The 12,962-nt window shown below is 29.7% G+C and overlaps 3 protein-coding genes across 3 annotated transcripts; all 3 read right to left on the bottom strand.

The window, feature by feature from the left end:
* Positions 1-2,724: 2,724 nt before the first annotated feature.
* LOC119674024 (odorant receptor 59a-like) lies at positions 2,725-3,911 on the bottom strand. Its single transcript, XM_038085146.1, has 3 exons — positions 3,903-3,911; positions 3,202-3,359; positions 2,725-3,139 (listed from the first exon to the last, which is right to left on the bottom strand). Exons 1-3 carry the CDS (start codon positions 3,909-3,911, stop codon positions 2,725-2,727), a joined length of 582 nt encoding a protein of 193 aa, XP_037941074.1.
* A 3,278-nt stretch (positions 3,912-7,189) lies between these two features.
* On the bottom strand, positions 7,190-7,924 carry LOC119674023 (odorant receptor 59a-like). Its single transcript, XM_038085145.1, has one exon. It carries the CDS (start codon positions 7,922-7,924, stop codon positions 7,190-7,192), a length of 735 nt encoding a protein of 244 aa, XP_037941073.1.
* Positions 7,925-9,750: 1,826 nt separating this feature from the next.
* LOC119674022 (odorant receptor 59a-like) lies at positions 9,751-10,661 on the bottom strand. The gene has a single exon (XM_038085143.1). The coding sequence runs from the start codon at positions 10,659-10,661 to the stop codon at positions 9,819-9,821; it is 843 nt and encodes a 280-aa protein (XP_037941071.1). The 3' UTR covers positions 9,751-9,818.
* Positions 10,662-12,962: the final 2,301 nt, after the last annotated feature.

The following is a 12,962-nucleotide window of genomic DNA, read 5'->3' as shown; positions in this document are numbered from 1 at the left end:
TAAAATATCGAAAAATATACAGCGCGCGAATTTTAAATGAGAATTTCCGAAAACTTTTCAGTCTTAATGTATGTTACTGAAATAATGCTTGTGCCACTGCAACGATGACAACGAATTAAATAATTCTTAATTATCGTCGGTACAGAAGAAAAACACTTTTTTTCTTTTCTTTATCCTATTAATTTCTTACAGATCTAGAGTCGTTTGTAAAGTATTCATCTAATCTATATTGAAGCCTGCAGTAAACACACTTAAATGTAATTTTTGAAAGCTATTATCTATTGTATCAGTAGAAATAATATAAAGAATAAGAATTTATAGTTGAACTAAAAATTTTGTAAAAACTTTTTTCGCTGGATTGAAGTCTTATATACTATCCGAACGCCGAATTCCTTGAATTGAGTTTTAAATCTTAATATTTAAGATTTAAATTACGATTAGAATGGAGCAATATGGGCAACAGAACCAAAGACGTGACGAATTGATTGATTACATTTTATTAATAATTTTTTTATATATATTCATTATTTCTTGACTCTCTTAAGAAGAATCGTAATATAAAATTTTAAAAAATATTTAACAAATTTATAATTTAAAAAGATGACCTGTAGCCGGAAGTAAAATAAAATATAAAATTCAATATTTAGGAATTTTATAATTAATACTTTAAAATTATATTTTTCTTCATAAGTATTTTATTTATCCTAACCATCTTGTGGCATTTAAATCTTCGCTTATCACTTTATCCAAAAAATGTTTAATTTGCAAAAAGTCGCATTTTGGTAGGCAACAAATTTCCATTTAATTTCTTGGGCTGCAATAAAGAGACTTAAACGTAGTTTTATTGCCACAATTTTAAATTACGAAATACTTATCTACAAATTGAAAATCTCAGAAATGGAAACACAAAATTGCCCAATCCATGCCAAACCATAAGCACTAATGCGAATATAATTGCGCACAATTTACAGACACATAAAAGTAATCCTACGGAATCGATTGTCAGGCTACAGTTTCAGTTCTAAACTCTGAAGTGTTAAACAAAAAGGCATCAGGGATACGCCACTCAACAACGATTTCAGTCTCAAGCGGCTTAGTTAGGAGAAGTGAAAAAAGCAACTTAGGTTTATTGTGTTAATGAAAATTAAATTGGAATACAAATACAAAAACAAGAACTCATACTGTAAGATACTTTCAAGTGATGAGGTGCACTGATACAAATGATTATACGTTTCATTTCATAGAAATTTTAAAAATAACCTTTATAGGTATTCACATTAAGTCATTATATGTGAATGGCAGCACGAGTAAAAGATAACAAAAAAAAAAAAATAATGAAAAGAAAATTAACTCTATATACTATATATATATTCAAATGATATCTATATATATATGATGTGTTATATGATACTCAACTTTATTCATGAAACAAGAAAATGATTTCAATCATATAACTGTTTTGTCTAAAATTAGTTAAATGCTTCATTGAATCCTTAAAGCACAACAAATGTCAATATTCCCATCGCATTCAACGACTTAGGGACGTGAAATAGAACTAAACAAACTAACATAAACGAGACACAATCAGATAAATCGCAAAAAGTTCGTCGGATTTGTCGCTTCATGCCAAATAGTTGCATCCATCACGTGATACCCCCCAATCTAAGCAACGAAACTAATCTGTATGTGAGCTTTGTATTCTTCAGAGTTGGGCACCATTAACAAAACAAACATGTTAACATGGCTCCAAAACGAGGTAGCGAAAGACAACTGCAAATTTATTGGAATCCACTGATAAGAGATACAGGAAAACTTCATGTCTATGCGACACAGCAGCACCGAACTGACACTATGAGACTTCGTACTCGTATTGAAATACATTGCAACAAATTTGGAAAACAACATTCGGTTTTGAAGGCATTTAGATAAACTGGGGTTACGAAATAATTTAAGGGAGAGATGTATCCAAAGAATATTGAATTGGAATGGGAAATGATTTAGCACATTTAGAGAATAGCTAAGATAAGCAATTAGATTTACAATTGTTAATTTAGATTTGTATATGACACAGATTAAATTATTTAATTATGAAAATTGAAGAAAAGTAACTCCCCTTAATGTTTAGAATATCTGGAAGCTGACGAATAAGTATTGTGTGAATATAAATTCATACTAAATAATATCAAATAAATTTATATGCCAATGTAATAATTCCCAAATAATATTATCAATTGAGGAGAACAATTGAAGAAGAACTAAGAGAAGCCAATTATACCTGAAGTGATATATGTTGAGAATAAAATAACAGAATCTGATATAAAAAGATAGTAGAGGCCCTATGCTCCACTGGGAGATGAGGATAAGAAGAAGAAGAAGATTATTGTTTGGAATCGTTTTTTGACAGTGAATAACTGGCTCTACTATTTGATTTTCTAACACTTAATCATTACCAACATTTAAAGCAATGAATACAGCTTGAAATATGCTAGTAATTAATATTTCTAGAATTTTTGAAATTGAAATACATTTTATAAAATATTATTTATGCTGTGAAATTAAGATGTGATTTATATTAAAGGCATGCCACAATTTTGATTTTAATTTGAAAACTATTTCCATTTTTTTATAGTTAAGTATATATGTTATATATATTTATAATTTTTAATTACCCACTTCGAATGATAATATCATATTGTTCTTACGCTTTTTCGACTATATATAAAATTAATTTTTAAGTTGCCATACCATGGCAAACACCGAGTAAGCCGCCTTGCATGTTGAGAAGAATGTATCTAAATGTATACGCAAAATACCACCCGCATAAGCAGGACGTTTCTTAAGTGCCCGTTGCATAAAGAGAATCATGTGCTTCTTATATTTCGGACTCTGCATAAGCCAATTACTGGAATAGATAGCTTGAAGAAGTTCATCAAACATAAATTCGAAATTGCTGCCGAAATAACAAGTAGGAAAAGTCTGCATCAGTATACCAAACAAATAAAAAACATAATATAAGATACTGAATATGTCCTTTGCGACAAAGAGCATAGCTACTAAGCCCAAGGCCACATTGATTGCAGTGACTGTAAATTGTACCAACATAGGTAATTCTATAACTTCATTGATAAGATTACATAATCTACAAATAAACCACTATAAAAGATATCAATAAAAAATATTTAATAAAACCCATACTCATACAGATTCTGTTGATCCTTTACGCACTCAGTCAGTTCCTCTTCATTCGTAGTCTGATTTTTCCTATCATAGCCAATACCAGAGATTCGCATATGTAATACTTTGATGTGACCTGTAAGCATACACAAGGATAATGGCGGAAATACATCATCCACCAAATTCTGCAATATGCAAAAATGAAAACCAATTAATTGAAAGACAATCGCGATGCTATAGTTGAGTGTAGAATCCTGCCATCTAAAAGGTAACCATGCTGTATACAAAAGACTCCGTTCCTTTTTCAGACACAATGTTGCGAAAGAGAATACCGTAATTAAGGAGTATAAAGAAAAAAAAGCTCGCTTCATAATTGTCACAGTTCTTATGGTTCTCTCAAACTCTTGTTCTTCTTCTCCGTTTCGACGTCTTTTATCAATTTTCTGTAGCAGTACCTCCATTTCGCGCACTTTCTCCAATTTAATTGCATAAAATATGAACTTCAAACTACAAGCAAAGGATGTTGAGCATATTGACATCTTCGCTGTGATATCTTCTTCGATTTGGAATAGTCCAAAAAACAGATGAAACGGAAATAATAAAGTTATAAACGTGTTCATAATTACACTATAAGTTAAGTAAATATTTTTCCATTTGATATTTTTTGTATTAACGCCTAAGAGCATCCAACAAAACCAAAGTTCCTTGAAAACAGTTGCACTACTTACGAGACTCATTTTACTAATAGAAAGTTGATTCTTTACTTTAAATGCGTAACAATCCATTGTTGTGCATAATTGTCAGGTGTGAAATTCACAATAATTAAATATAAAAATTAATTATTTAAATATACAGGGTGTTTAGTGGTAACTTACTTCAATCTGGAAGTAGTAGCCCAGTGCCTACTGCTTCTTTTGGTATGCAACCTAAGCTTTTTGGTTAAACTATTTTTGAGCTAGTAGAAGTTTTTTAACTGAGGGCTTTTTTCGAAGTGCGGTTCTATGATATCGCATTGATCGATAAATATAGAAAATGGATACTTCAAACTAACAATTTGTATCGTTTCTTCATTTAAGAAATCATCTTCTGAAATTAAATCATTTTCTTTTAAAACACCCTGTCTAAATATTTAAATTACGAAAGGTGAAATGCTACAAAGTTAATATTTTTAATGAGTTAGGTTGACATTTCTTAGGTATATATGGTTACGTAGGTTTGTCACACATGTATGTATAGTTATAAATTTAATTGTTGCAGTTTGCTTCAAGTAATTTAGCTATATGCAATATAAAACCTTTATCTACAGTACCTGAATAGATTAAGGTGGTATTAGTTTCGAAAAGTATCAATAAAGACGTACACTGAAAATGCAGAAAGATAGGAAAACAAAAAGAGGACCTATGACCTCTTTTAATATTTAAATCAGGTGAATTCGCGAAAATATGTAAAATTAAAGTGAATTTAAAGAGAAATTAGAGGAAAACTTAAGAACAGATCTTCACGCAACTAAGTATTTGCAAAATAAATAGACAAACTAACTATGAATTTACATAGAAACCTTGTTCCAACTGCTGTCGCTAGAGATCAATAAGAATATGCATGGCTTGTGGGTTTGTATACGAGTGAACTTTGGTATACAAGGCCGGCTCCCGCACCCAACCTAAAATAATACTTAATAATAGCTCTGTGTTCAATACTTATTTTATACCGATAATAAAAAAAACATATTGTTACCTTCTTTTCAATAAATTGACTTCTGTTCGTCAAAATATTATAAAATGACATTAAAGGAGGATACATCAGTTAACAATATACCTTATAGAATATCGAATAGATGTCAATTTTAAAAAAGTCCAATTTATTTTCGAAACCATTATCTCCATCATTCAACATAATTAAATATTGACAAGAGTTTATGTAATCTGTTTAATTTATTGTATATAATAATCATTTAATTATTAAATTATTTTGATTGAATAAAAATTATTAGAGTTATATGTGATGTAGTCTTAAAAATTGATGGAACTTTCGTTTCATATTAAATTTTTTGTAGCTCTTCATTATGTACACTTATTATATATCTCCATATTAAAATATAAATAATTACGAAATAATCTATAAATTTAATTAATGATAGCTGCTTAATTATTTAATCAAACTATGTATGTCATTTGTGTAATGCAGTACTACAAAAACGTTTAACTAGTACATAAAGTATTTTCTTTTTAAATTCATTCCAATTGCATGTTTATTAATACTAATTATATAAAAAAGTAAAAAACATTTAGTTGAAATATTGACTATTACTTTTTAATTATAATTACTTAAAACCATTTTACTAAAATAGATATAATATCTAACTCAAATATTATAAACAGTAAAAAAGTGGTCAATTTCTTAACCCAACCCTATTCTATACAAGTATTATTAAAAAAGTGGTGTATCTAAAATTGAAAGAAACAATTTTGTTGCTTTTTTCGTCATAATGTAGTAATAAATAGTGCATATTCCCTAAATTCTCAAAGCCTTCATTTTTGACGGATTTATTGCTCCATTTGACGGAAATTTTTGTACACCGAACTGAATCTTGAACTAAAGACACTAAGGATGAAAAAATATACTGCCATCCAGATGTGATAAATAAGGAAGATGGTAAATTGATTTGAAATACAATTCAAGAATTTTAATCTTAAGTTTAATCTTCTGATCTTAGTTTAATTTTAATCTGAATTAGAAGATTGAGATCTTATAAGTTCTAATATCTATGCGTTGCTATTTATCATTAAAAGTAAAAGCATTACCAGATTTAAGCTATTAAAAACGATTTCTATCAACTAATAATAAAAATCTGCATTTTAAGTATTCTTACAATACATACAATGCATACCATATGATTTACAATATGAATATGATATGCTTTTTTTCTATGTTTTATTCAATGGCAGTATGTACAAAGCCAACATAGATGATTTTGATCAACTAACACCTAATCCAACAACCTTAGTAAGTCCTTTTCGTGTAAGGACTACAGGCCAACTATCTATCTGAGATTTGGTAAACTTTTCATCGAACATGTGTTTTCTTATCACACCTTCTGCATTTTCCAAAATGTGTTCATCTACTTGTCTGTGTATATAGCGCAGACCCCTTAGTAATTTTCTTATGTTCTCTTTTCAAAAAAAAAAATTTTAAAACGACAATTATATGTTCTTTACACACCTTAGACCTTAGTTATTATTTTATCTTCAAATAGCAAAATAAATAACATTTATTTGTAGAAACTCAAAGAACTAAATGGAATTTGGAAAGCATGGTATACTTTAATATATATCAAGCAATTAAAATAGTCTATAAACATGCCTCACTTCAGTAAACTTTAAAATTACTGAGTAAAGATTTTTTTTTGTCATACTTTTATATTGTAAGCCATTTTCTACATAAATTACTTTTTTGAAAAAATTATTAACTTTACTTTAAAATGCAATTCAAGTCTTAACTTAAAGAATTTCTTTACCTAATTTTATTTAAATCTTCTGAACATTTAAGCTTTTAGTTTTAAAAACATTGCCAGCATGGAATAGGCAGCTTTGCAGCATGAAAAGAAGGTGTCCATATGAATACGAAATAATCCACCAGCATATATAGTCTGCATCTTCAGGGTACGTTCAGTGAATACAATCATATCTTTCTTAAATGCACGCTCTTCTTCTATCCAATTACTGAAGTACACAGCTCTATGTAATTGCTGAAATTTTAGTTGAAGTTGACTCCCATAATAACAAACGGGGAAAATTCGCAATAGAACAGCAAAGGAGTAAACAATATAATACATGTAATTAAAAAATCCTTCGGCTACAAAGAGAACTGCTGCTAACGCTAAGCCAGTATTAAGACCCGTCAGTGTAAATAATATCAACAACGGCATCGAAATAATATTTTCAATCTGTTTGCAATATCTGAAATTATTACACATTATACACGTAATTACGCACAATCCAAAATTTCTAACCAACACTTACTCATATAAGGCCAGTTGATCTTGTATAGAAAGTTGCAGCGTCACTATTCTGTAAGGGTGATCAAAACTTCGATGACCTATGGTTGATATACGGAATTCCAAGCAACTTAAATGTCCTGTCAATAATCTCAAAGATATCGGAGGGAATGAATCATCTGCAAAATTTTGAGCTATACAAAAAAACAGTGCCAGTAATTGAAAAGAGCCTGCAATGCAAAATGCCAATGCCGAATTGTGCCAATCAAATGGAAGCCAAGCAGAATACAGCAATCTATGTTGTGACTGAAACATATTAGAAATGCCGGATAGTATCGCCATAACACCAACCGCCAAATAGCTCCACCCAAAGAATTGAGTCATATTTTGTATGTCACTACTCATTTCTTCAAATATATTTATTTCTTCATTGCACAAAATTCTTTCATCCAGTTTTCTTAATATATGATCAACTTCCTTTATGTCCTTAATTTTCAATGCATAAATTAGGAATTGCGCACAACAGGATAATGCTGAGATGAAAACGACAACAGATTCCAATTTTTCTTGAAACGTCTGGGGTTGTAGAAGTCCAACGAATAGACTGCAGCAAAAACTGATAGGAAAAAATAAATTAATTAATATGCCATAAATCCAATACAGTTTCTTCCATCCAGTTTGATTATTATTTATGCCAAGTAGTGTCCAAAATGTATAAGACAATCGAAAGAATCGTGTACTATCCAGAACGGCCATTTTATGAGTGTTTCTTATGCTATGTGTTTATGCGAAGAATGTCATAATTCAATAACTAAAATGAAGTCATTTGAAAACACAAACTACTTTCATTTATAAGTTATAATTAAAAACTTTATAAATGAAAGTTAAATGTTAACTTAAGTTAAATTAAAGGAGTGCTGATCAATTAATTCTTGACGCTAATTACTAACCAGTTTAGTTTGGATGTTAAAGTGTCTCTTGCAAACATAATTATTGGAAGTAATAACTTTTTATTTTTCCCTAAACTTATAAGTAGTAGTTTTCCTTAAATGGTTTAATTTTCAGTTGTTAGTTTCAAAGCAGAGATAAGACATCACAGTCGCTCATAGTTTTTCTGTCGCTTTTATTTTTCCATTTTTAAGCATAATTTTTATGGGTTTTAAATATTTTAGACAAATTTGGAAATATTTATAATTTTATCTTTATTTAAAAAAACGAAGATAATAATATCGATTACCAGATATCAGACACCAGACAATAATATCGCTCATCACATATTGGTACTTCAAACCAGGATATATAGAAATAAGACGATTAAAATGTGTAGTAGTCTCGCAGCAACTTAATATATGTAAATACTGGAATAAGAGAGATTGTTTCGAACATAGATATATAGACTTACATGCACAATCATTAGTCTAGAAAAAGTTTGTTTAAATAAATTTTGGTCTCATTAATATCCACAGAATTGTGAACAGCAAATATATTATAACATTAAATTGCACAAGAGAACTACAAAGACGAAGACGCTTATTAAAAAACAAAAGAAATCAGACTTGGATTTTCATCAAAAATAAAACATAATAAATCCTAAGCTCCAAACTACATACCAAAATAGATATCTATATATATATATTGCCAACCTCTGTTGAGGTTGATTATATATCTTAAAGCAAGTAGGTCGGACATTCAATAGCAAGCACTCACAAGCACTATATATTATATTATATATATTAACTAAGTAAAACCTTTTTATTAATTTTTAGGATGTTATGTCAATAAAGTCATAAAAATTCGATAATCTGAAACAGGAAAAGGTAAATACTACAAGATGTTATCAAAAAGTAACGATAATATTGACTGGAGTCGAAAATTAGTTAAAAATTTTCAACAATAATCCATACCAATACTACATACAAGATTTATGTAATTTATATGCGGCAATCCAGCAGAAATAACTAGATCTATTTACAGACAACTCATGGATTTTGCATTACGATGTCTACCAAATACTATAAAGTGTGATCAAAAAGTAACGAAAATGTTGTATAGAATAGAATATTTATTAAGACTTTTTATCGACTAACCATGCAATCAAGAGTACTATATGACCTATTCATTATTGTATAATTCTTATAAGTTTAACCAGAAGATACAACTAGAACTCTTGGCAGAAACCACTTAAATGCATACTGGATTGCTTATTCAATGATTTGTAGCGAATCTTAGCATTTCTTTAATACCGCCACCGCACTATTCTGCAAGCATGGTATACTGTGACTTTTTTTCGTTTCCTAAACTCAATAAGACAGACACATATAGTTTTGCTTATTCAACAATTAGTGGCGAATTATAACATTACTGTAATACCAACATCACCCTATACTCGAGACATGGTACAATTTTCTTTTAACCGAACTCGAAAAGACTGACAAAGAACACATTTTTTAACAATAGATGAAAAGAAACGAATTTGCGAAATAAGCCCATAACCATACCATAAAAAAAAGGTCAGAGCAGTGCTTACTAAATTGCGAACTTATGTAATACAGATTTGTGATAATAACTCTGTATTTATTTAATATGTCAAGTGCTAAATACTGAAATGTTCAAACTAAATTTATAATCTATTTGTGCCTTGTGTATTCTATTAGACTTCAGTTTTGTCATTCTTAAAGCGAAGTACAACAGCAAACATAGAATAGGCGCCTTTGCAGGTAGAGAGAAATGTTGGCAAATGTATTCGCAATATTCCCCCAGCGAATAAAGCACGATGCTTCAAAGAGCGTTCATTAAATATAAGCATATCCTTCTTAAAATTCATACTTTGTTTAGTCCAGTCACTGAAGTAAATCGACCAATGCAATTGTTCAAATCTATATTCCAACTCACTACCAAAGTAACACACCGGAAATATGCCAAGCAGAACTGCCATCGCATAAAATAAGAAATACAGACGCGTCATATTATCTTCGGCATAGAAAACTGCCAATGTTAAAGTGAGACAAGCGGTTATTCCTGTGACCGTGAACTGCAAAAATATTGGAAACGTTGTGATGTCTTCGATTTGAGTACAAAGCCTGAAACTAAACCGTTTAAAAACATTGATTTGAACTATACAAATATACTTATACTCATTCACTCGCTGTTGAGCAACTATGCAGGATCGGAAATATTTCTCGTTCTCCACGTTATTCTCTTGGTCATGACCAATTCTGGAAATGCGTTTATGCAAAAATATAACATGTGCCGATAGTTGATAAAATGCTATTATTGAAAATCTATCCGATATATAATTGTGAACAATAGCATAAACAATTGCGATTAATTGGTAATACTTAGCGATATTAAATTTTAAATCTGAAGTTTTATAGTCAAAAGGTAACCAACCATTATATAAAAGCTGTTCGTTATTCTGAAAAAGTATGGCTAGAGAGCAAGTAATACAAGTTATCGCGGATACTGTGAAGAGCACAACATCAATTTTCCTCATTCTACGATACATATTTTCGAAAAGTACGATATCTTCAAAGTGTGTAATATTCCTATCCAACTGCTTAAGTACCGATTCCAACACTCGAATTTTTCTGTAATTTCGTATATAGCTGAGAAGTTTTAGAGATGAAGCCACTGTGCTAAATGCAACTGCTATTAACTGCAGTTTTTGCATTTGTTCTCCTGACTTAAAAATTCCAAATAAAAAATGTATTGGTAGAAGAAAAATTACAAAGAAAGCGTTTGCAAAAGTGTAGATAATATAAAGTTTTTTCAACTGAATTTCTTCCGAGTTCATCCCAACTAACTTCCAAACCATCCATTGTATTTTCAGTAATTTCAAACTATCCACCGCGGCCATACTGCAAACTAGTCTAAAGTTTTCTTCCGAATGAGCATGAAAGTTGCAAATAAGTTTTTTATATTTTCTTATTAATATTAATATTTCTTAATATGCCATTATACTAATTTAGTTTTAATTACCTGAATGAATTTTTATTCCACATTTTGTAAATGTTTTACTTAGTCGATATTGATAACTGTCCACTGTTCTCTTATTAGTAAAAAGTAAATATATAAACTTTATTTAACTATAACGTCATATTAATGACTAAATATATGTTCCAGTGTATGTAAAATATCTTATGGTCTTAAATGTCGTCTTATGTATTCAAAAGTACAAATGTATTTATAACCCATATAACAAATTTTATTTTAGTTGAGAAAACGATTGCAATGAGTTGAAGGAACCTTCGAATAACTACATGGCCATGCACTCATATTCCAGTGAATTCCTGATGAGCATAGTGAGGTGAATCGATTATATAGATTTGTTTGTCTACTTGCTTGCCACTAAATCTTTATAACCATTATAAGGAACAATAGTATACCCGAACTCATTAGCTTTATTGTTTTTTTTTTGAGAAAGTCTCAAATGTAATCTAGAGATTTTTAGGATATTTATAATCCCAACCATATGGTTTGATTCTAAATAACAGACCCTATTCAATTTGCCCTTAAGCTAACTAAGATAAATTAAATAAAACAATGGTCTCCCCCTAAAAATTTGTTTGGAGTAATACTTCATACTGAATAGAGGCGCGAAAACTAATGATTCACCTCGTAAATCGCTGAATTGATTTTTTTAATTGGAAAGATTATATAACCATATAACCATATATATATAATTATATATATATAACCTTCTAAGGCTTTTTGTAGAATAGATTTTATTTCTGCCATACATATTAGAAAGGCTAGAACTCGTGAAAACATTGTTATTTTTTAGTCAAATAAACATTAGCTAATTGTAAGCATCGTAAATATATATAATTTATTTTTCCCGACCGTGGACAACACATACAGCTTCAAAATAGTTTAGTTGAATAAGAGCATAGTTTCCTCCTTTTTTATACTTTTGATAGTTCTTTCACTAAAGTCGTTGAAACCTATATTGCAGTTCACTACTAAAAATCTGATACTAAGAAATTGCCTATCGGTACTATCGCTACCGAAAATATAAACTATAAGTTCAAAATTGAGCTTAAAGCAATATCTTGCTATTTTTGAAGTTTAGATCCCTGAACTTAACAGACCAACTGAAAACCGTAGCGATAGGAATTGTCCATCAAGTAAGCTATTGAAATACTATAAGTTATAAAGTCGATATCACCTACTTTTTAAGTGAGTCATTGTATTCTTAATAACTGCATATATTCATGGGAAACTGCTTGGACTGCTTAGAGGATCAGAAAACTACAGGTGGTAATATTATTAGCTAAATAAGTTAAGCACGTTGATTACACAAACTCTAATAAACTATTCTGCTAATTTCATTTTAATTACTTTACGATTTCATTTGCAATAAAGAGACTATTTGTGTTTCATCATGTTTACTATACGTGTACGTTTATGATTTATTCGTGGCCATGTGTCAAAAGATACATCGAAGCCAAAAAAGAGATAATGATTTTCCAAAAAGTATCCCAAATATACGGGATCTATTGATCTTAAATACTTTCACATATTAGAAATATGGGTCAAATTAATCTATTAATACTTCTTCTATAGTTTAACATTCATGGTTTATATGTGGTTAATTAGTTATAATTGTACTGCAAAGTAAACTATTATAAAAAAATGTTATTAAATAAGCAAAGAAAGCACTTGTACACCAACTTTATTGACCACATAGGCATATATCGCCACTGTTCGCTTCCAATAGCATCCTCCAGTTGATCCAATTCCCGAAGATGACTGTAATTAGTTAGTAGAATCAAGTAAAAAGATATGTTTGTCT

Source organism: Teleopsis dalmanni, chromosome 2 (assembly GCF_002237135.1).
Source record: "Teleopsis dalmanni isolate 2A chromosome 2, ASM223713v2, whole genome shotgun sequence".
Taxonomy (NCBI): Eukaryota; Metazoa; Arthropoda; class Insecta; order Diptera; family Diopsidae; genus Teleopsis; species Teleopsis dalmanni.
Note: the sequence above shows the minus strand (reverse complement) of the source record. Positions and strands in the feature narration are given on the sequence as shown.